The sequence below is a fragment of the Leopardus geoffroyi genome, chromosome D1 (assembly GCF_018350155.1).
Source record: "Leopardus geoffroyi isolate Oge1 chromosome D1, O.geoffroyi_Oge1_pat1.0, whole genome shotgun sequence".
NCBI lineage: Eukaryota > Metazoa > Chordata > Mammalia > Carnivora > Felidae > Leopardus > Leopardus geoffroyi.
Window position 1 is genome coordinate 115,655,906 of NC_059329.1, and position 19,302 is coordinate 115,675,207.

General features: G+C 50.0%; 1 protein-coding gene and 1 long non-coding RNA gene across 3 annotated transcripts; one reads left to right on the plus strand and one right to left on the minus strand.

Annotated features, from left to right (window-relative positions):
• Positions 1 to 714: 714 nt before the first annotated feature.
• LOC123602181 lies at positions 715 to 6,026 on the plus strand. The gene is made up of 2 exons (XR_006714410.1): positions 715 to 4,569; positions 5,865 to 6,026. It is a non-coding gene; the product is annotated as an uncharacterized LOC123602181 (long non-coding RNA).
• Positions 6,027 to 6,361: 335 nt separating this feature from the next.
• On the minus strand, positions 6,362 to 19,285 carry PSMD13 (proteasome 26S subunit, non-ATPase 13). Of its 2 annotated transcripts, none has more exons than XM_045486531.1 (13): positions 19,117 to 19,285; positions 17,446 to 17,524; positions 14,135 to 14,169; positions 13,995 to 14,050; positions 13,714 to 13,757; positions 13,438 to 13,524; positions 10,862 to 11,033; positions 9,808 to 9,887; positions 9,604 to 9,729; positions 8,002 to 8,064; positions 7,692 to 7,772; positions 7,388 to 7,504; positions 6,362 to 6,820 (listed from the first exon to the last, which is right to left on the minus strand). In XM_045486531.1, exons 1-13 carry the CDS (start codon positions 19,209 to 19,211, stop codon positions 6,725 to 6,727), a joined length of 1,131 nt encoding a protein of 376 aa, XP_045342487.1. In that variant the 5' UTR covers positions 19,212 to 19,285; the 3' UTR covers positions 6,362 to 6,724. The 2 variants fall into 2 exon arrangements, with proteins under 2 accessions (XP_045342487.1, XP_045342486.1); XM_045486530.1 differs by having other exon boundaries at positions 14,135 to 14,214.
• Positions 19,286 to 19,302: the final 17 nt, after the last annotated feature.

Here is a 19,302-nt window from a genome sequence, read left to right on the forward strand (position 1 = left end):
TGAGTGCAAGAGTGGGATGTAGGAAGAGGCAGCTGCCCCCCCCGCCCCCCGCAAGACTCTCCACCCCTGAACTACAAGTTTTCAGCAAATCGTGCTCTTCTTACTTAGTGGAAGTGTGTTTTTGTAGATAAAAGGAAAGGGCTGAGTTTTGCAGCCTGGGTGAGATTTATTTAAAAAAATCTTTAATGTTTATTTATTTTTGAGAGACAGAGCACGAGCAGGGGAGGGGCAGAGACAGAGGGAGACACAGAATCTGAAGCAGGCTCCAGGCCCTGAGCTGTCAGCACAGAGCCCGACGCGGGGCTGGAACTCACGGACTGTGAGATCATGGCCTGAGCTGAAGTCGGACGCTTACCCCACTGAGCCCTCTCAGGCGGCGGGGTGTACATTTAGTTTCGAATGAATAGCATGAAGCGTCCAGTTTTTATATAACATAAAATGGTTCTCAAACTTGTCTGTGCATCAGAATTTCCTGGGAAGATTATTGTAACAGGCCACTGGGACCATCACAGAATTTTTTTTTTAATGTTTATTTTTGAAAGAGACACAGAGAGAGAGAGAGCAAGTGGGGGAGAGGCAGAGAGAGAGGGGGGACACCGAATCGGAAGCGGGCTCCAGGCTCTGAGCTGTCAGCACAGAGCCTGACAGGGGGCCTGAACCCATGAATCGTGAGATCATGACCTGAGCCGAAGTCGGACGCTCAACCAACTGAGCCACCCAGGTGCCCCTAGAATTTCTAACAAGTTCCCAGGTGATGCTGATGCTGCTGGTCCAGGGACCTTCCTTTGAGAACCACTGTTTTATGTGATGAAATAGATTTCCAATGCAAGAAAAACAATATGCAAATGTTTGCGTGCATGTGCATTTTCTTCTGGGTCCCTGAGGCTAAGAACCCTTGTCTCGCTGTCAGTGCCTCTCTGGTTTCTCCAGCAGCTGCTGTGGTTCCGAGTATGGACACAGGGTGGTGCCATATGCCCACAGTGTCTACCCCAGACCTTGCAGGTGGCCTGGCAGCTTTGAGAGGGAGGGTGTGCACGGGTGTCCCCAGGGCAGCAGGGACAGGTGGAGGGCAGAGATAGGTACATGCTGGATGTGGCTGGATGCAGGACACGAGGCTGAGGATTCGGGAGACAGGGGTACTTCTGTGTTGCCTTCGGGAGCTCTTCCTGATGCGACTTCTGTCCAGGACAGGCCAGGGACAGGCCTGGCTTGTCCTGAACCCTGGGCCTGCTCCCTCTTCAAGCCATGGTTTCTCCTGCTGTTACAGGGGATTCATCCAACCCTCCAGCCCTCAGAGCCTTTTACTTTGTTGCTCAATACGACCCCCCACTTGGCCACCACGCCCTTCTCCATGGGTTGTCTCATTTCCTTCCAGGTGGAAGAAGGCAGCCCAGAACACAGGGCAGTGCTCTGCAGAAGCACTGTGGCCACAGAGCAATGAAGGTAGAGGCCATGCCAGGCTCCCCACCTCTGGTAGCATCTGTGTGGGGTCGGGACGGCAGGGATTTGTGCAGGGTTTGTTTTGAACAGGTGGTTCTTGGGACTAAAAACCCAGTAAGGTTGAGGCCTGAAGCCCACCACTACAGGTGGTGGAATCCCCGGACGCTGCGTGAACACAGAAGCGAGGGAGGCAGGTTTGTGCTCGGGAAGGCTGGGAAGGTTAGGCATGGAGGGTATGGATGGAAAGGAGCTGAAGGCGAAAGCTGGTGTGGCATAAAAGTTTGAGGACATCTCTCTCCCTTGGAGGGCAGCCCCAGCTCCCCTGTCCCAGCCCTCACCAGGGCCTTTCTCATCCGGTGCTGGGCTGCCATCCTGCAGCACAGTAGCACACGCCCCCCCCCCCCCCCCGCCCTTACACCCCTGCCTCCTGAGCTGGGAAGGACGGAGAAGGCCTTCCTTACAACCACGCCTGGATGGTTGGGGACAGCAGGTCTTTTCTGTGAAAAAAGAAACACCGTAGGCTGGATGATTGATCATCTGACCCGCAGCCTTATTCCCGACTGGACCTATAATTAAAGGTTTAGGTGGAAGGGATTACTCTAGAGGAGGGGCAGAGCCCCCCACAGCCTAAGGCTGACATCGGGACCCAGCGCTGCTGCAGATAACATTCAGGACACACGCCCGCCTCCAGCCTCCAGGGACTTGGCTCCTCACTGGAAACCAAGGCACAGGGAGACAGTGGGAGGTGGGGTGGGGCGCCCAGAAAAGAGCCCCACAGTTGGAACGAGGGTGGTCTCCAGGGAAGGACAAAAGCGAAACTAGGATCCTCATGCGATGTATTCAGATCATCAACCCACCGTTAGGAGACAAACGGATTGGGGTGTCGTCATACCTGGTGAGGACGGTGACCACAGCTGAGTCTGGGGGCTGAGGGACCAATGTGGTCAGATGGCCTGCTGCTTCTCGGCGACTGGCCTGTGCCCACACTGATCAGGTCTGGGCTGTGACTTTTACTGCCGTCCACAGTAATCAAGGTCCTGCTGACAGCAGAGTAAAGCCCTGCAGTTTCCCCTCTCAATCCAAGCCGATGCCGGCCGTGACATGAGAACTACACCTGTCCTCCCGACCCCATGCATCCAGGCCCCGCTCCCATCCCTCCTTTCCACACCCCAACCTATCCTTCCAACATTGACTGAAAATCTGCCAGGCCCCAACAGTTCCGTGATGAGCCCAACCAAGTCCTTGCCCTTATCGGGCTTGTACTCCAGCTACATAAGGAGACCACCAACCAATAAGATGTGTCTGAGGAGAGGTCGTTTGAACAGGGCCTGACTAATTTGGAAACATGAGGCTGAGGCACCAGTGTGGGTGGGAGTGAGGTGTGGCTGGGACCAGGCAGGCAGTGGTCAGACCCTTTAGGCCTTGGAGGCCATGAGAAGGAAGTGGGTGGAGTCTCTGGGGGGCGGGGGCGCTGAGCAGTGGCAGTGGCAGGTCCTGGTTGTTCCTGAAGGGCTGTCCTGGCCACTGTGTGGGACAGTCTCAGAGGACACATTCAAGGTTGTACAGGGGGAGGGTGGGGTGTGGTGATGTTGGTGACCTGGTGCGGAGCGTGAGCACCCGAGGGAAACAAGGGTGGTGCTCAGACATTTGGGCTGAGCAGCTGGGAAGGGACAGGGTGGGGGACTCACTGCAGAGCCTCAGGAACCCCACCAAAGAGGGGGTAAGGGTTGGCATCGGTACATCCTAAATATCGTGACTGATAAGCCGCCGGGGTACAAGGCCAGATGAGGCGTGAAGGTGGGTGGAGAGACAGCGAGAGTCCTGGGGCTGTCAGGGGTCACGCAAGATCCGGACAAGGTGGAAGGAAGAGCAGAGGCTCAGCATCCAGCAACCTAGGAGAGAAGGGCTGGAGAGGCCGCTGGGGACTTGACCTTGGCATGTGACCCCCTGGGGCTCAGGGCCACGGCACTCCTGGGCGACGGGAAGTGGGGTTGAGCAGCGGGTCGTATCTGGTCACTTCTGTTCTCTCGGGATCAGCAGCAGGGTCTCCGGTGAGGGGGGAGGGTTTGTACAGAGAGAAGGTGTGAAACAATCTCTCAGTAGCACAGATTTGCCAGGAGATGTTTGCTGTGGGAAGAAACGAGTGACCCATTCTCTGTAGAAGGGAAGAGAGGCAGGGAGGCTCTGAGCTCACACAGGGCTTGTGGGTGGGTTACAGGCCCACTACCCCAGGGTTGGTGGGCGGCGCGGACCCAGGACATTTGGCCCTGGGAGCCTTTATCTGCATGTGGGCCAGGAGGCAAGGGCCTGAGTGTTGCCCACCCCCCGCCCCCACGCCACCTCCCCGTCCCCGAACTGGCGTGCACAAAGTATCTGCTGATCTACCGTGTGCCATGACTAGTGCAATGATGGTGCAATGGTGACTGTCTAGTCTCGGAACAAAGCTGTCAGCATTAGTGACAACGCCATTGACATCAGCAGCCAGGCTGCTCTGACCCACCAGTGCCGCGCGCAGGTGGAGCGGGGCTGCGTCGGTCACGGACGAGGAGGCTGGGCAGCTCTGCCGGGAACTCCCAAGTTAAGAGAACTTAAAAATAGCTCTATGCACCGTCCTGCCAGCGGACACCCCAGATATTTAAGGCTCACTCTGAAATGATGTCACTTTTCCATTCTTGCGCTCCCAAATTCCCTGACTTCCCTGGCCCTGCTTCTCTGAGCGCCTTTCTCAGAGGAATGAAGGCCTTCTCCAGGTGATGTCTGCCTGCGCTACACAGGGCCCGAAGACCTCGGGGGCCACGGCAGGGGCAGTGCTGGCAGCTGCCGGTCTGCGCGCTGGCTCTCCCCACTTCTGAGCGGGCGTGCTTTCTGCCAAAGCACCACGACGGGAGGGGACAGCTGCAGTGCTCCCTGCCCCCTCCCCCGGAGCTATAAAAAGCCCCAACACCCAAGTGAGCAGAGGACACGCCAAGCAGACGTGCAGAACTTTGCTGGACTCACGAGGAGCTCGGCTCAACGGCCATGCTGAGGTTAGCCTCTGCCAGCAGGCTGCTGCCGGCCCCCCGGAGCGGCTGGGTGCTTCCCAAGGCACACGTCTCCGCCAAGCCAGCCAGAACACCCACTTCTCCCATGGTAAGAACCTCCAGGGCAGCAGGGGGGCTGACCCGAGCAGGTGGAGTGGGCAGTCCTGCGCTGTTGTGAAGATGAGATAGGTTTGGGGGCAGGGCATAGAAGGCCAGGTTGGTAAAGGAGAGGGGGAATGTCCTCTCAGGGGTGCAGCTTCTGGAGGTGATCCTGGTGCTAGAACTCAGTCCGTGTCTGGGACAGTGTCCCCACTCCAGGAAGGGTCCTTGCGGTCACTACCTGAAGGCCAGGCTCCCAAAGCAGTCAGCGGAGTTGGTTAGGGGAGGGTTTGTTCTCAGGCGCCGACTCGCCTCCTGTCAAATGAGGGGTGCTAACTGCTGAGCTTGAAGGGCGCTCAGTGTCTACTCCGGCTTCACCACTACTGAAGGGGAAGAGTGGGCTGCCTTGGAGGGTCAGGAAGCACACAGGGGAAACATGCACCCCAGTCACCCTGGGGCTGCGGGAGAGCAGACAACGACCTGTTTTCAGCGTCAATAAACCAAGGTCTAGAAGGTCACCTGCCCAAGGTCAGACCGTGGGTGTAGCCTAAGGGCCCAGCTCTGGGCTAGCGTCGCTGAGGCTGCTGGGAGGTGAAGCCAAGAGGAAGAGTCCAGCCCGGCACCTGACTCTGTTTTAGGAACAGGGAGCGATGACTGGGCCCAGGCTCTCCTTCCGGAGGAAACCAAGTGAAGGGGACATAGGGCTGGTTCTCCAGAACCTGGCTCCAGGTGTGCGTGGCCACACCTGCACACAGAGCACAAGGGGTCCCCTCTCCTCCATCCAGGCTTCTGAGCAGGACCACCATTTAGGGAAAAGGGCCCTGCAGTTGTTTACACAACCCGAACCCCTTCCATCCTGCACAGCACCGGACATGCTCTTGTCTCCTGGTAACTGGAAGGGAGGGTGCTTGTCACGCCAGGTCAGAAGGAGTTCAAGGTCGAGGGACACACGGCCTGGCCAGGAAGGCTCTTGGTGGGGGGGAAGGGGGCTAAGAGGAGAGGTCCCGCTCCACAGAGACTGGAGCCCAGGGCTGCTAGTCTGGTCTCCGCAGCAGCTGTCCAAACTGATGACTACAGTGGTCACTGCTGGCACCCCGCAGGCTTTTTCCATCTGATGCACAGGAAGTCTGGGGCTGGGCCAAGGGTCCCACCAGAGCAGAGGGGGCGGGGCAGGATGCCTGTAACTCTGGACCTGCTGCTCTGGTTAGGACCCGGGCACAGAGGGGCAGGTAACAGCCTTCCTCGACGACCCGGGAACGACCCTGGGAACGGCCCAGTGCACTCACCCGTGCTTCCCTCACCCAGGAGCAAGCCATCGGGCTCTCGGTGATGTTCCTCAGCTTCCTGATTCCTGCAGGCTGGGTCTTACACCACCTGGAGAGCTACAAGAGAAGCTCGGCAGCATGAAGGCTCTGTGGTTCCAGCTCCAGGCACAGGATGAAAGATCGCATTAAACCCTTCCCTTCACCTAGCGGTCACTGGTGGTTCTTCTTTGTGTACGAGCACCCCCGCCCCCCGCACACTCAGCACGGGGCTGAGGGCTGGCTGGGTGGGCATCGGCTGAACACCATGTCTGAGCCACAGCAGACAGGGCTTGCTCTCTTGGCCACGGGGCCCACGGCCCTCTGCACCTGGCTCTGCCCTGTGCCCTGTGTGTGCAGAGACGCCCCTTGCCCAGGGCAGGAGTGGGGGGCCGAGGCCCACTCCCCACCGAGCCCTATCTCCCATCTCCTGCGTTTTAATCTCTCCAGGCCCAGGCTTGACATCAAAGCTAAGACCGAGGAAAAGAGAACCACAAAAAGGACAAAACAAGTGCGTTTATTACAGGAACATTCTCAAACGACACCAGAGATATTCACACAGGTGGATGGGATGGAGACGAACTTCTGAGTGGTGTCCCCACGCACTCAGGGTGGCGCCTTCTCGCTCCTCGGGGCACGTGCACGCTCGCGCCTGCCTGGTCACCAGAGACTGGCGACCCCTCCCCACGGCGGGCTACAGGAGACCTCCACGAAGGAGGCTTCTATCTGTGGCCACGCACCCCATCGGTGACAGTCCTGTTCTCACGGCAGGAAGAACAGTTCCCGTTCCACAAACACAACCCCACCCCCACCCCCATTAAACGCAGATGGCCTCAGCTGCCACACACGGGCCAGGTGGGGGCGCTAGGTGAGGATGTCGTGGGCCTGGTGCTCCACCAGCATCTCCATGCTCCTGACGTCGGTGCACCAGAACTCCAGGCGGTCCTTCATGCCCGCGATCTGAGGCAAAGCAGGACCACACGGTGTTAGGGCACTTGGGAATCACAGCACCTGACGGGGCAGCTGTACGTTTCCAGCCAATTCTTTAGGGCAGCACTAATAAACAGGGCATCGGAGCTGGGGGAGTGGGCTACGTGAGACGGGATTATCCCAGTCAATTCTTATCACCAGGACATTAAAAAAAACTTGCATGAAAGAAAACAGGCAAGAATAGAGGAAATCCACAGGATTAAATTTAAAGCAAATACGAACAACATGGATCTGAGCTCAAACCACAGAACTAGGAACGCATTTGATCAGAGCACCAATTTGAAGATTAAAAGGCAGCATCAGCACAACCAGCCCTGTTATTATGATAAGCTTTTAAGTGCAGGGTTCAAACCCCAGGCTTGCACTAAATTAGGTTCTTTGAAAAACCCTCAGTCCCTACAGCAGTAAGATATTCTCTGAAATCCCTTTGTCAATACCGCTTTCTTCCTAAATGGCTGCCATCCAAGCGAAACTAAGACAGCACAGACACAATCCAAAACACCCACAAAGGGGAACTATGTATTCCAGCCACATTACCTGTTGCAAATCCAACACGCGGGGCTGCACCCAGGTCATGTGAACCCGCTTATCCACTTCATCGATACTGCCTTTCACCAGCCCCACTGAGAGCGCCTTCATCACCAGCAACTCCACCTGTGCAGAGAGGGGCTCCTGTAAGACACCCCGAGGCCTGCAAGTACACACCAGCCGGCCCTGAAATATGGGGGAACAAGACACTGTCTTTTGTGGTCTGGAGACGAGGGAGCTGTGCTCACAGGAGCCCTGACCCGTCCAGGTAGCAGCTGTACCACCGGACCATCCAGAGTCCAACAACCTGTACCTCGTTCACGGTGATTTTAGCACTTTTGGCAATTTCTTCAAAAGTGAGTTGTCTGTGATTGGCAGGTCGTGTGAAAGTCATCTGAAAAAAAAATTTTGCTTGTTAACTACTTTTCCAAATAGAAATTGTCAGAGAACTGACTGATAGGAACGTTTTTGTCAATACTTGCTCTGAAAACCTAGATCTTATTAGTGAACCACACACTAAACTCTTCCTTTACGTTAGTCGTGTATCTCATTAAGAACACGCTTTCCACACTTCGCTTACGGCAGTCGTTCACACAGCGAGCGGTTCCTGGGTGCCTGCTTACCTCCATGAGGCACAACAGCTGAATTTTCCTCAGAAGCTGGGCTTCATTGGCTGCCAAGTCAGGCTGTAAAGTAGAAAGCATCAGTTACCCAACCTGGGCTTTGAAATTCTACAACAGAGCGAACACAAAGAATCTTTGCAGGTCCAAACACCTTACGCTGAAGATCACGGAGGCTCACTTTTCTTAGGAAACCATTAGAAGGTGCACCCCGGAAATGTCATGCTCCCACACAAGGCATTTACGAGGTTTACAGACACCAGGGGGCACCTGGTTTACAGACACCAGGTGACTTGGCACAAAGAAAGGCAGGGAAGGACCCGTCCTGTGCCTGAGCAGGTCCAAGTGTACTGCCTGCTCCGTCAGCTCTGTGTAAGGGGAGCCTCTGAGGAACACACTCCTTACGCTCCAGGGGCTTGTTCTGAACTGAAAGAGCAGGTTATCAATTTATAATGAAAACCGGCCTTATCATGAGAACCATGCCCTCTGCGTGACCTGTAGTCACCCTACAGGTAGGTCACAGGTCACTGCTGAGCACAGAGACAAGAAAGGAGAAGGGGTTACCGGATTCAAACATTTAGGAACTCACGCCCCAACACAGGCAGAGCCAGCAGGGAACTGGACAGGTCAGGCTCTTCAGAAAGAGCCCACTCGCCCCAGATGGGTTCTTGCTGCCTAGACAGGTGCCGCAGGCACACGGCTGTAGTTTTCTTAACTTTCTACGGCTAGCCATCTTTCTTTCCAAGCGGCACAATTTTTTCTTTCAGAGATCAAAATACAGACTACAGTTAGGATCGACTGGACTTGCTTTCTGCCTCTTCACAGTCCGTTTGTATCTACTTGGCTCTGTTATGTGTGAATTCTACAAGTTTATTTTGAACTTTGAGAGAACTGAATCTTTAGAAAAGTACGAAACAGTAATACAACCATGATCCCTATCACTATGAACATTTTAGTAATTTTGCTTCTTACAGTTTCATTTGAAAAAGAATAAACTTACTATTAAAGCTCAGGTCCTTGTTAAACACCTCTCCTAATTCACACCTCCCAGAGGCTCCACTCCTTGCCCGGCGCCCTCTCCCCTGCTACCTCTTTTCCTCTGCATTGACTGCCCCGCCATCCCCTGCACTGACCCCTTCCTCCCATCAACTGCTTCTGCCCTGCGCAGACCGTCCTGCCTTACCTCACCCTGGGCTCTTCCCGACTCTCATCATTCACTCGAGCCTCACATACCCTACTGCAATTCAGCAACATGCTAAAAGCTTCCTTTTCCTCTGCTGAATATACTCTTCTCATATTCTTCCCTTGGCTAAATTCCACTCACACCTAAGGTCAGACGCAGAGCGTGGCTTCTTTGGGGCAGTCCTCTGTGATAGCCCTTTCGCCCAGATGACACTCCCCTATTCTATCAGAGTAGCTGAGTTACTACTCTAACTAGCCACTTAACCATCTGCTCTATGAGAGCAAGACTGGCTCGTCTTAGTCTCCTGTCTCCCCAGCGGCTGGCGTGTAGAAGGTGCAAGTCAACATCTGTTAAATAAACAGACGCAAGGAAGGAGAGCCAGGAGCATGTAGGAGTGCTCAGCCGTCCTTCCCATGGCTGACCTGCTGGCCCCAGGAGGTCTTCAGGGTCTGGAATCTCTCTACGTTGCCACTGTTAAAGGCATAAAGGGTGTCAATCAGCCACTGGCGGTCGGTGTTCCTCAGTGATTCCAGCACGGGGTGCATGAGCTGTGAGGACGAGACAGTTAGCTGGCAAAGAAATCAGTCTCCCCCTTGTTAAGAAATCTGTGACCAGGGTCCACTTACGAGTTCTCCAAAGTTAAAAACTCCCTCGCCAAGAAGTCCTGCTAGTCCCAGCGTGAAAGCTCTCTCCTGCTGCTCAGACACTACGGCAACAACACATCTCCAGTGACACCCCAGTTACAAGAATCAGTCCTGCTTGGCTTTAAAACTCTCATAAAAAAGTAAAGAAACCATTCCCTGAAATGGTTATATCACAAAGCCTTAACGTTAGTCGTCTCTTTTAAAGTACCATATCAACTCAAGTTATACCTGGAACCGCATACACAGGTTTTGTGGGAAAGACATTCATTCACTTATTTCTACCTAAATAAGTGAATCGATTTACATTTTCAGCTCATCTACTTCTTGGAGTAGCAGGTTCCTTGTACCTCTTGTTTCCTATGGAAGTGATACCTCTCATTTATCTTAAAGTCCCCTCATTCAGCCTCTTTTCAGACTACAATCTTCCTTTCCCATACAACGACTCCCTATTCTCTTGACCACATTAGCTGTGCTTTTCAATATATTTTTCTTGAGCTGCAGGAACTGCATCTAAAAACTGCACTAACATCTTTAGGCGTCGCTGGTCTCCACAGCTTCAATGGTGTACTGTGAGAAACACCCAAGAGGCTCAAATTTCTTCTTTAAACACATACTCCTTGCACTTTCCCCAAAACTCATTGTTCATTTTGCTCTTCAAGTGATTTTCGTAAGTAAGTTATTCCCCTGGGTCTTGTGCGGTTCTTGGAACACGACTCTCAGGTACAGGGTGGTGGCGCGCCCTTCGTGCTGTAGGGGTCGAGGGACTTGCATTGCTGCGCCTCTCACCAAGGCCTCTGACTCAGAGAGCCGGGAAGACTGGGGAAGGGACGGTGAAGGGCTATAGGGTGCAGGCTCATCTCAACTCAACGCTGAAGGCAGACGCCTGTAACAACTAACGCTCTCATGGCTCTTTCCAGCCTATCACCATGTGGGCTTTCCTCAACAAGGGATAGATACACTGGAGGAATTTCTGAGGCCTGCTACCACGCCCCGAGAGTGAGCTCCCACGACACGGACTCTAACGGCCCCATGTTACCTGGAAGATCCTTGATGTCGACACAGCCTAGAAACCGCAGAGCATCTTTGTAGTAGGATGCGTGGTTTCCGATTGTTTGATAGTATTTACTAGAGAGATCGTAGAAACGACTGTGAACTGATGTCACGCCAGGGAGGTTGTTGAGCATCTCTTCAACGTCTTCAATTGTCTCCTACGTGCAGGAAACAAGATCACCTTTCTTTGTAACTTAAGACATTTTTAAATTTTTTTTTTTTCACATTTTTTTATTTATTTTTGGGACAGAGAGAGACAGAGCATGAACGGGGGAGGAGCAGAGAGAGGGAGACACAGAATCGGAAACAGGCTCCAGGCTCTGAGCCATCAGCCCAGAGCCTGATGCGGGGCTCGAACTCACGGACCGCGAGATCGTGACCTGGCTGAAGTCGGACGCTTAACCGACTGCGCCACCCAGGCGCCCCAAGACATTTTTAAAGAAATGTATGACGAGATGAAAAGCATAAGCCACAAAGATCGATAGATTTGAGTACATTAAAATGGAAAACCTCAGTTCACCTAAAACACAGAAAAAAGAACAAAGACAAGCTACAGACTGGGAAAAGATATTTACTGCACGCGAAACCCACGAGGGCATATGACCAAAGCTATATAAAGAACTCTTACGAAACAACAAGTGGCAAGCAACACAGAAAAAATGAGCAAAAGAAAAGATGTTAATGGCAATTTACAGAAGTGGAGACATGAATGGAGTGGTCAATAAACTACCAGCAATCAAGAAATGCAAATTAAACCCCCAACGAGACGGCATTTCACCTCCCTCAGATCTCCAAGAATTAAGTGGTCTGAAAATACCAAGTGTCAAAGATACGGAGCTCTGCAAGTGCTCGTACGGTGCCAGGGGAGTGCGAGCTATCTTGGAGAAAAGTTTGGCAACATCTAGTAAAAGTGGAGGGTATACACCTTATACCTGTAGCCTCACCTCCAGGCATATGTCCCGGTGAGATTCTGCCCATGTACACAAGGAACCAGGCATAGAAATGCTGATAATTAACATCACTATTCGCAGTAGAAAAGAGAAGCTTGAATCCCTTCCATAGGAAGGAGACTGGATATGCAGGCTATGAGACAGTTACACAGTGAGATACCAAACAGTAAAAACGAATTGGTCCCAGGCACCAACACGATGACTCAAACCTCACACTGAGCCACCAACTGAAAACAATACTACACATCACTTAGACCTGCACATCCCCATCTAGTGAGCATCAGGGAGCACACAAGTACGAGGAACACCAAGCACGTGTGCGGGAGCACTGCTGGTGCAGGAGCGTGCACGGGGGCCCAGCAGCTCCATTCCCAGGTTGCTTCACTCCCTGGCTGGGCAGGGCACGTGCATGCCCAAGACAGCATTCTTTATAGTACTTTATGGATTTCAACATGCCTTAAATATTTCAAAGCAAAATGTAGTAAGTATGAATGCAGGCTAGGACTGGGCAGGAATAAGAAACAGTAAATACAGGGACACCTGGGTGGCTCAGTCGGTTAAGCCTCCGACTTCGGCTCAGGTCACAATCTTGCGGCTCGTGGGTTCGAGCCCCGCATCGGGCTCTGTGCTGACAGCTCAGAGCCTGGAACCTGCTTCAGATTCTGTGTCTCCCTCTCTCTCTGCCCCTCCCCTGCTCACTCTCTGTCTCTCAGTAATAAATAAACATTGAAAAAAAAAAAAAAAAAAAAGAAACAATAAGTAGTATTATTTTAGGGCAATGAGAACATTAACACTTACCCTGATATTTTCTTTAATATTATGGTTACCAAAAAACCCCAAACCAAGACCAAAATAAACACATGTAGTCTCTGGTTCAACAAAGAGGACTGACCACATAAGTTGGTCTTACTGCCACTCCTATCCACATCTGTCTCCCAAATTGCACTAAAATTAAAATAAAAAAGAGACGGGAAACTTAACAAAGATGAGGAGGCAGAGAGGGTGGAGGAGCAGCGTACGGTATGACCTGTCATGGTAAGTGGGCCGACACCCGGATAGTGAGAACCTATAGTGCCGTGGACAGTCTGAGGCTGTCTGGATGCGTCCTGCTGACGGCTGTGCTCACCCAGGACAGTGCTCTTTCAAGGGGAACAGGCCTCGTACCAGCAAGTTACCCTCAATAGTTTCGAAAAACAAAAACTACACACACAGAGTAATAGGGCAAAGAAGTGAAATGTCCACAATGGGAGTGTGAGGGAGGGGTATAGGAAAGTTCTTTGTGCTATTTTTGCAACTTTTCTAGAATTTAAAGTTACTTTAACAGTTAAAATGGAAAAAAAGGATTTTTCTCCTATAGCTCCAAACAACTTTTTATTTATTTATTTTAAATGTTTATTAATTTTTGAGAGAAGGTGCGCACAGCAGGGACAGAAAGAGAGGGAGACAGAGGATCCAAAGCAGGCTCCGTGCTTTTAGCAGACAGCCCGATGTGGGGCTCAGACTCACGAACCATGAGACCTGAGCCCAAGTCGGACGCTCAACCGACTGAGCCACCCTGGTGCCCTTCTAAACAACTTTTTAAACCCAAGGGAATCTCTTATGGCAACCTTACCTTTGTAACCTGTAGGTCCCCGATGTTTAATTTCAGAGCTCCGATTGCGGTTTTACACAGGATCACTGCCTCATCACTGCTTTTCACCTGAAGACGTCAGAAACAAAAGAACCTGAGAAGTGTGGGCAGGAGACTAACAAAGCACGGCCATCTGCGTACTGGCTTAACTGACATGATCAGAGACACAGTAGTCTCTAAAAGGTGTGCACAGCGACCACAGACACAAGCTGTAAGTCACACGTATTCTAAAAGTCTTGGCCCAGGCTTCACATTTACCTTTTCACGAGTCTTTTCCAGAAAAGTAAGAGCCACGTTGGGATCTAGAAAAGGCAGAACAACGTGAGAAGAACCACCATCACAGTGTCTTTAGAGACCGGTTCCTACCAGTGAGGACACTTAGGTAGGATAACCTTTAGGGTTAGACCATAAATATAATAAAAACCTAACTTAGAATCTGGTATTTTCTATCAAAATGTAGAAGTTCAATTAACTTACATTTCAAAATAATTTGAATTACCACTTGGATCTGCTCCTTTATGAAATAAAGTCAGACTCACCAGTCATCTGTCTAACTACATGAAGAATGATTTCTACCAGGGACAAAGGATTCACCCTGAAATAAAAACCACCGGTTTTTGAGTGTCAGTAGTATCAACGTTTCCATGTTCAAAGTCAAAAACTGACAAAGGTATTTTACCTGTGTTCAAATTCACTGATGAAGTTTTCATAAAGCTGTGGAACCAAAACATGCAGAGTAATTACAGGATGTCTTTCATTCTGCAAAATCAAACAACCAAAATGCCCACCATATAGCAGGCGTTGCAGAAATGTTTGCGAGTTGATAGGAGACCCATATTTGGGCTTATTAATCACGAATGGATTACTGAAGACAGCTGTGCTTTTTTTTTTTTTGGAATTAGATACCTGACCTATAAGGATCTCATAAAGACCAATTCCTATATTCTTTCTCCAAAGTACTCTAAGCAAAACAAACTGTTTAAAAGATTCACTAACTTTCAGATTTTAGAAGATTTTAGGCTATATTGCCAAATTTACAAGCCATTCAGCAAACACTTGATCACTTACTCAGACCTTTTGCCAGGTACTGCAGACACAGAATATGTAAAATAAAAGACAGGCTTTCAAGGATTTCTGGCTGAGGAGAGCAGACTTGTAAACAAAGAACTGGCAATATTGTTGAGTTTACAAGCAAGGAAAAAAACAGCACACAGGTGGACCAACCCAAAGGAGAGGTTCCAAAAGTTATTCCAGAAATGGTGATAACTGAGTTTTAGGGAAGGAAGAGCAGTTAGAGGTGAACAGATTTGGTACGGGGGAGGAGGCAGTTGGGAGAACATTCCAGCAGGAACAAACGTGTAGAAGCACTGAAGAAAACACTGCGCATGTGTTAGCAGCACTCTGATGGACACAGAATGGAAGGCACTGGGGCTTGTCCTTGCCCTGAGGTCAAACCTGAACCAGTGGAAACACATGATCACACTTCTGCTTTATAACAAGACTGGGGGAAGGCGGGGGGAGGGAGGGAAGAGAGTGAGGGGGCAACGGCAGTTAGGGTGGACAGAGGGTCTGAGAAGTTTGCTGGTCACAGGGAAGGGGAGCTAAATGACTTCTGAGCTATGGCTGGGTAACTGGGCAAACGGAGCACCCCATGTGGGCAAAGTGGGAAGAGGGAGCCTCAAGATGAGGTCAACTTGGATAAGTAGAGGCCACAGTTCCTCTGGGTTATGAAGACAGAAAGATGAAATGTCCCCGTGAAAGAAAATGTGGGTATATGCCCACACACTGTGGGATATTATTCAGCCATAAAAAGAAAGAAATCCTGCCATTTGTGACAACATGAATGAAACTGGAGGGTGTTTTGCTTAGTGAAATAAATTAGACAGAGACAAATACTGTGTGACCCACTTCTAAGCGGAATATTAAAAAATTGACCTCATAGATACAGAGAACAGATTGGTGGTTGACAGAGGCAGGGGGTCGGGGGGTGCAAGAAATGGGTGTGAAGGTGGTCAAAAGGTACAAACTTCCAGTTATAAGAGAATTCCTGGGGATATAACTTATAGTACTGTAACTATAGTTAACAACACTGTGTTGTACGTTTGAAAGTTACTAAGAAAAGCAGATCATAACAGTAGCCATCACATGGGGTGCCTGGGTGGCTCAGCAGGTTGAGCATCTAACTCTCGATTTTGGCTTAGGTCTTGATCTCACAGTTTGTGGAATCGAGCCCCGTGTCAGGCTGTGTGCTGACAGCGTGCAGCCTGCGTGGGGTTCTCTCCCTCTTTCTGCCCCTTCCTCGCTTGTGCTCTCTCACTCTCAAAGTAAATAAACTTAAAAAATGTCATCACAAGAAGAAAAAAAGCGTGAGATGGATGTTTAGTAGACTTACTGTGGTTATTTTCCACATAAACATATACCAAATCATTACGTTGTATACCTTAATAATAAAGAGCAATATGCCAATTATTTCTCAATAAAAACCTGGTGCGGGGGGTATGTGTGTGTGGGTGGGAAATGTCCCTGAAGCAGCCAGTGAGTTATTTAAATCTGGCACCCAGCAAAGAGCCATCTAAATAAAATGGCTTTTTCATTATAAAGGACTATTTTAAAGATATCTTCTCCAATAAGAGAGTATTTTCAACTTTTCTGATACCCATTTTAATTTATGGAATTACCTAAACCACAAACCCCTCCAAAGATAAAAGAAACTCAAAATTACTACTGGTGACTGCAAATTCATGAATACTATCTCTCTGAAAGTTAGCTGGGCTGGGTCCCAACAATTTTTAAAGGTTTACTTGCCCGCTGAAATAGTAAACTCAAATCTGCTGACCTAAGTGTTACGTTACCATGGGGTTGAGGAAATATTTTGCTCCGGGTAGAAAGTGATTTAAAGACAAGAAAGCAAAGGTTGGAGAGGAATAATCATGCATGTCCATTGCTATGATATAGAACCTTAGGAAACAAATTGTAAGATAGCTCTAATTTATCATTTTTTCCACATAATCCAGAAGACAGAATGCCCAGCAAAATCTTTAGGTTTACAGATGAATATAAGTTCCTTGGAGTAGTAAAATGTCCAATTGGCAGATATAAAACACAGGAAAGTCTTTAGATCCCCAGTCGTGGAGTAAGAAGGTGGTAAGCTTCACTGTAAACACATATAAAGTAATGTATCCAGGGCAAATAACTCAAGTTATCACGAACTACCTTTTGGTTTCCATGCAGGCATAAATCTCGGATTCTTTCAGAATCCAAGAGAAAGGCATCAAAGAGAAAGATGTCAGCGAGAGATTCCAAGAGGAAGAAACTACCAGTGAACAACTGGTGGGGGTTTGTCAGGGAGTGTGGGGAAGGCTGGGGCAGAGAATATTTTTCTTTCCTTTTTCTGTTGTCAAATGCTAAAAGTGCTACACTACAGAGGATTCCCCCCAAACCTCCCCACCTCCAAGTGAAGCAGGAAAGGGGCTCGGTCTTCCACACTACCCAAGAGAAAGCCTCTGGGCAAGCAAGCAGAATCAGTGGGAGTGGAGGAAGAGGTGCGATCAATCGTCACCCGCAAGATTCCTGCGGTTATCTTCCACTACGTCCTACCCTACCCCCCAAATGATTCTGAACTTTCTATTTCTGAATAAGTTTCCAAAAGCACAGTAAGATACAAGGCATGCTATGCTATAAGACGGCATTTTAAGCTGGGATTTCAGAAGAAGCGAGACTGTGTTTGAAGCCTCTTCTACCACTTGTTAGCTGTGATATCTGGCAAATTACTCAATCCCTTAGCGTTAGCTTCTACATCAAGTAAGTAGGATTATCTCCCAAGTTGTCACGAGGAACAAACGAGTAAACGTACAAAGTCCTTATGAGACTACCTGACGTACAGTGACTGCTGAATAGTTATAGTGTGTTATTACTACAAAGCCCACCTATCATTTTTAAAAGTCCTTGAGCAAGTTTATATAGTCTGACCTAGCATGGCAGATCATTTACCTTAATGAGGCCATCTCCTTGGGCAAAGCATGGGTCCTGCACAAAATCAAGCACCTGAAGTGTCAGTTGATGCCACAACCTGAAAAACATAAGGCTCTTAAGACCTATGAACCAATATCCAGTCACAGACACCTTCAGCCTCGATGGTCCTATCACATAACACATATTAACTGGTTTCTATTTGTAACAGGAAGACAGCTAACACAGATGCTACTAAACCTGAGTTCCTCTCTTGGTTCTGCTGTTCAATGGTGATGTCACCCTGGAGAATATCTTAGATTACCTCAAAGAGTTATTGTGAGCTTTGACTGAAAACAAGAATTTGGGATCACACATATATAAGCTGAAATCCTGGCTCTTCTACTTAGTAGTTGAGCATCTCAGGGAAGGAGTTTAGGTGAAATTGTTTCCTCCCCTGTAAATGGGATGAATGAAGGATTAAATGGGCAACTGAAGGGCACCTGGGTGGCTCAGCTGATTAAGCATCCGACTCTGGATTTCGGCTCAGGTCATGATCTCAGGGTTCGTGAGTTCAAGCATCACATTGGGCTCTGTGCTGACAATGCAGAGCCTGCTTGGGATTCTCTCTCTTTCCTTCTCCCTCTGTTCCTCCCCCGCTTGTGTTCTCTCTCTCTCTCTCTAAATATATAAACTTTAAAAAAATTAAAAAAGCAAATGGGCAAATCAATAAACCCTTGGAAAAACGACAGTACATTCGAAACCAAATTCTAATTTTTAAGAATGCACAAAAAAAAAAAAAAAGAAAAAAGAAAAAAAAAAAGCTTTGAAAAATACAAAGTGCAATTATTTGCCAAACACTAAGAATTTTCTCTCAAAAACGCTAATAGCAGAAGGCCACTGAACATCATGCAAACATGTATTCATTTTCTACGTAAAAGGCATTATGCTCAACGCTAGGGTTCTTAACAGGGAAGTTACCACAGCAAGTGTGCTCTCCTGTGGAACAATGCTAGCAAATTATTCTAGTCACTTAAGAGGTCAGTGCTGAGCAACAGAGAATTTGTCATAAAACTCATCTCGTTATAAAACTCAAACCCAGAGCTCTTCTTAGGGGCACGAAGCCCAAGATGAAGTGCAATGGCAAGTAGGAACCGGGAGTGGGGAGAAGCGGCTGAAAGCAGAGTGTAACCACTTGCAGAATCAAAAGGGGGAAAAAACTAAAAGTGCACTTGTTTCTGGTTTATCCGCTGCAGACCGCTGAGAAACGGCACGGACGCCGTCGACCATACGGGGCAAGTGCAAGACACCAGGATCTGTTATTCGGAACGGATGGCAACCTGACCCTGAAACGGTGTTTGCTTGTTTGACTGGAATCAAGGGCGGAAAGCCTTCAAAGCCCTGAACCCTTTTCTTAAGAGCAGGGGAAGGGAGTTCAGAAACCCAAGTCCCAGCCCCTGAGTCAGGAAGGCAGGGAACCCTAGGTCCCAACACTGTGCCTATGGCTCTGCTCCTCAGTCCTCGGGGGCTGTCACCCCGTCTTCCTCCACAGCCTTGCCGCCCCGGGCTCCTCGGCGCACCTCCCCGGCCTAGCCTGCCCCCACTCTCCCCACACGGGTCTGGGCGCCCTCAGTCCACAAGGTCCCGCCCCTCCCCGGCAGCCCCCTCGCTCTCCCAGCACTGGGGCCCGGGGCCCCTCGGCTGGGCGCTCACTTCTTCGTGTAGAGCTCCTCCAGACGGTGCCACACGGCGGCCTGGCCGGGCCCGGAGCTCTGGCTCTGCTGCAGAAAGCCAGGTACGTCCTTCATGACGGCAGGAAGACCCTGGGACAGCCGCACTTCGGAGGTGTCAGCGCCGCGGGGATGGCCACCGGAAATGCTCACTCACTTCCGGCGCCGC

Bases quoted from the DNA above. Each gene is read 5' to 3' on its own strand.
- PSMD13 (XM_045486530.1), bottom strand. From the start codon at position 19,211: ATGAAGGACGTACCTGGCTTTCTGCAGCAGAGCCAGAGCTCCGGGCCC. The intron at 17,525-19,116 runs GTGAGCGCCCAG...TATGTTTTTCAG, and splicing joins GAGGAGCTCTACACGAAGAA to GTTGTGGCATCAACTGACAC. The intron at 14,215-17,445 runs GTAAATGATCTG...TTGATTTTGCAG, and splicing joins AAGGAGATGGCCTCATTAAG to AATGAAAGACATCCTGTAAT.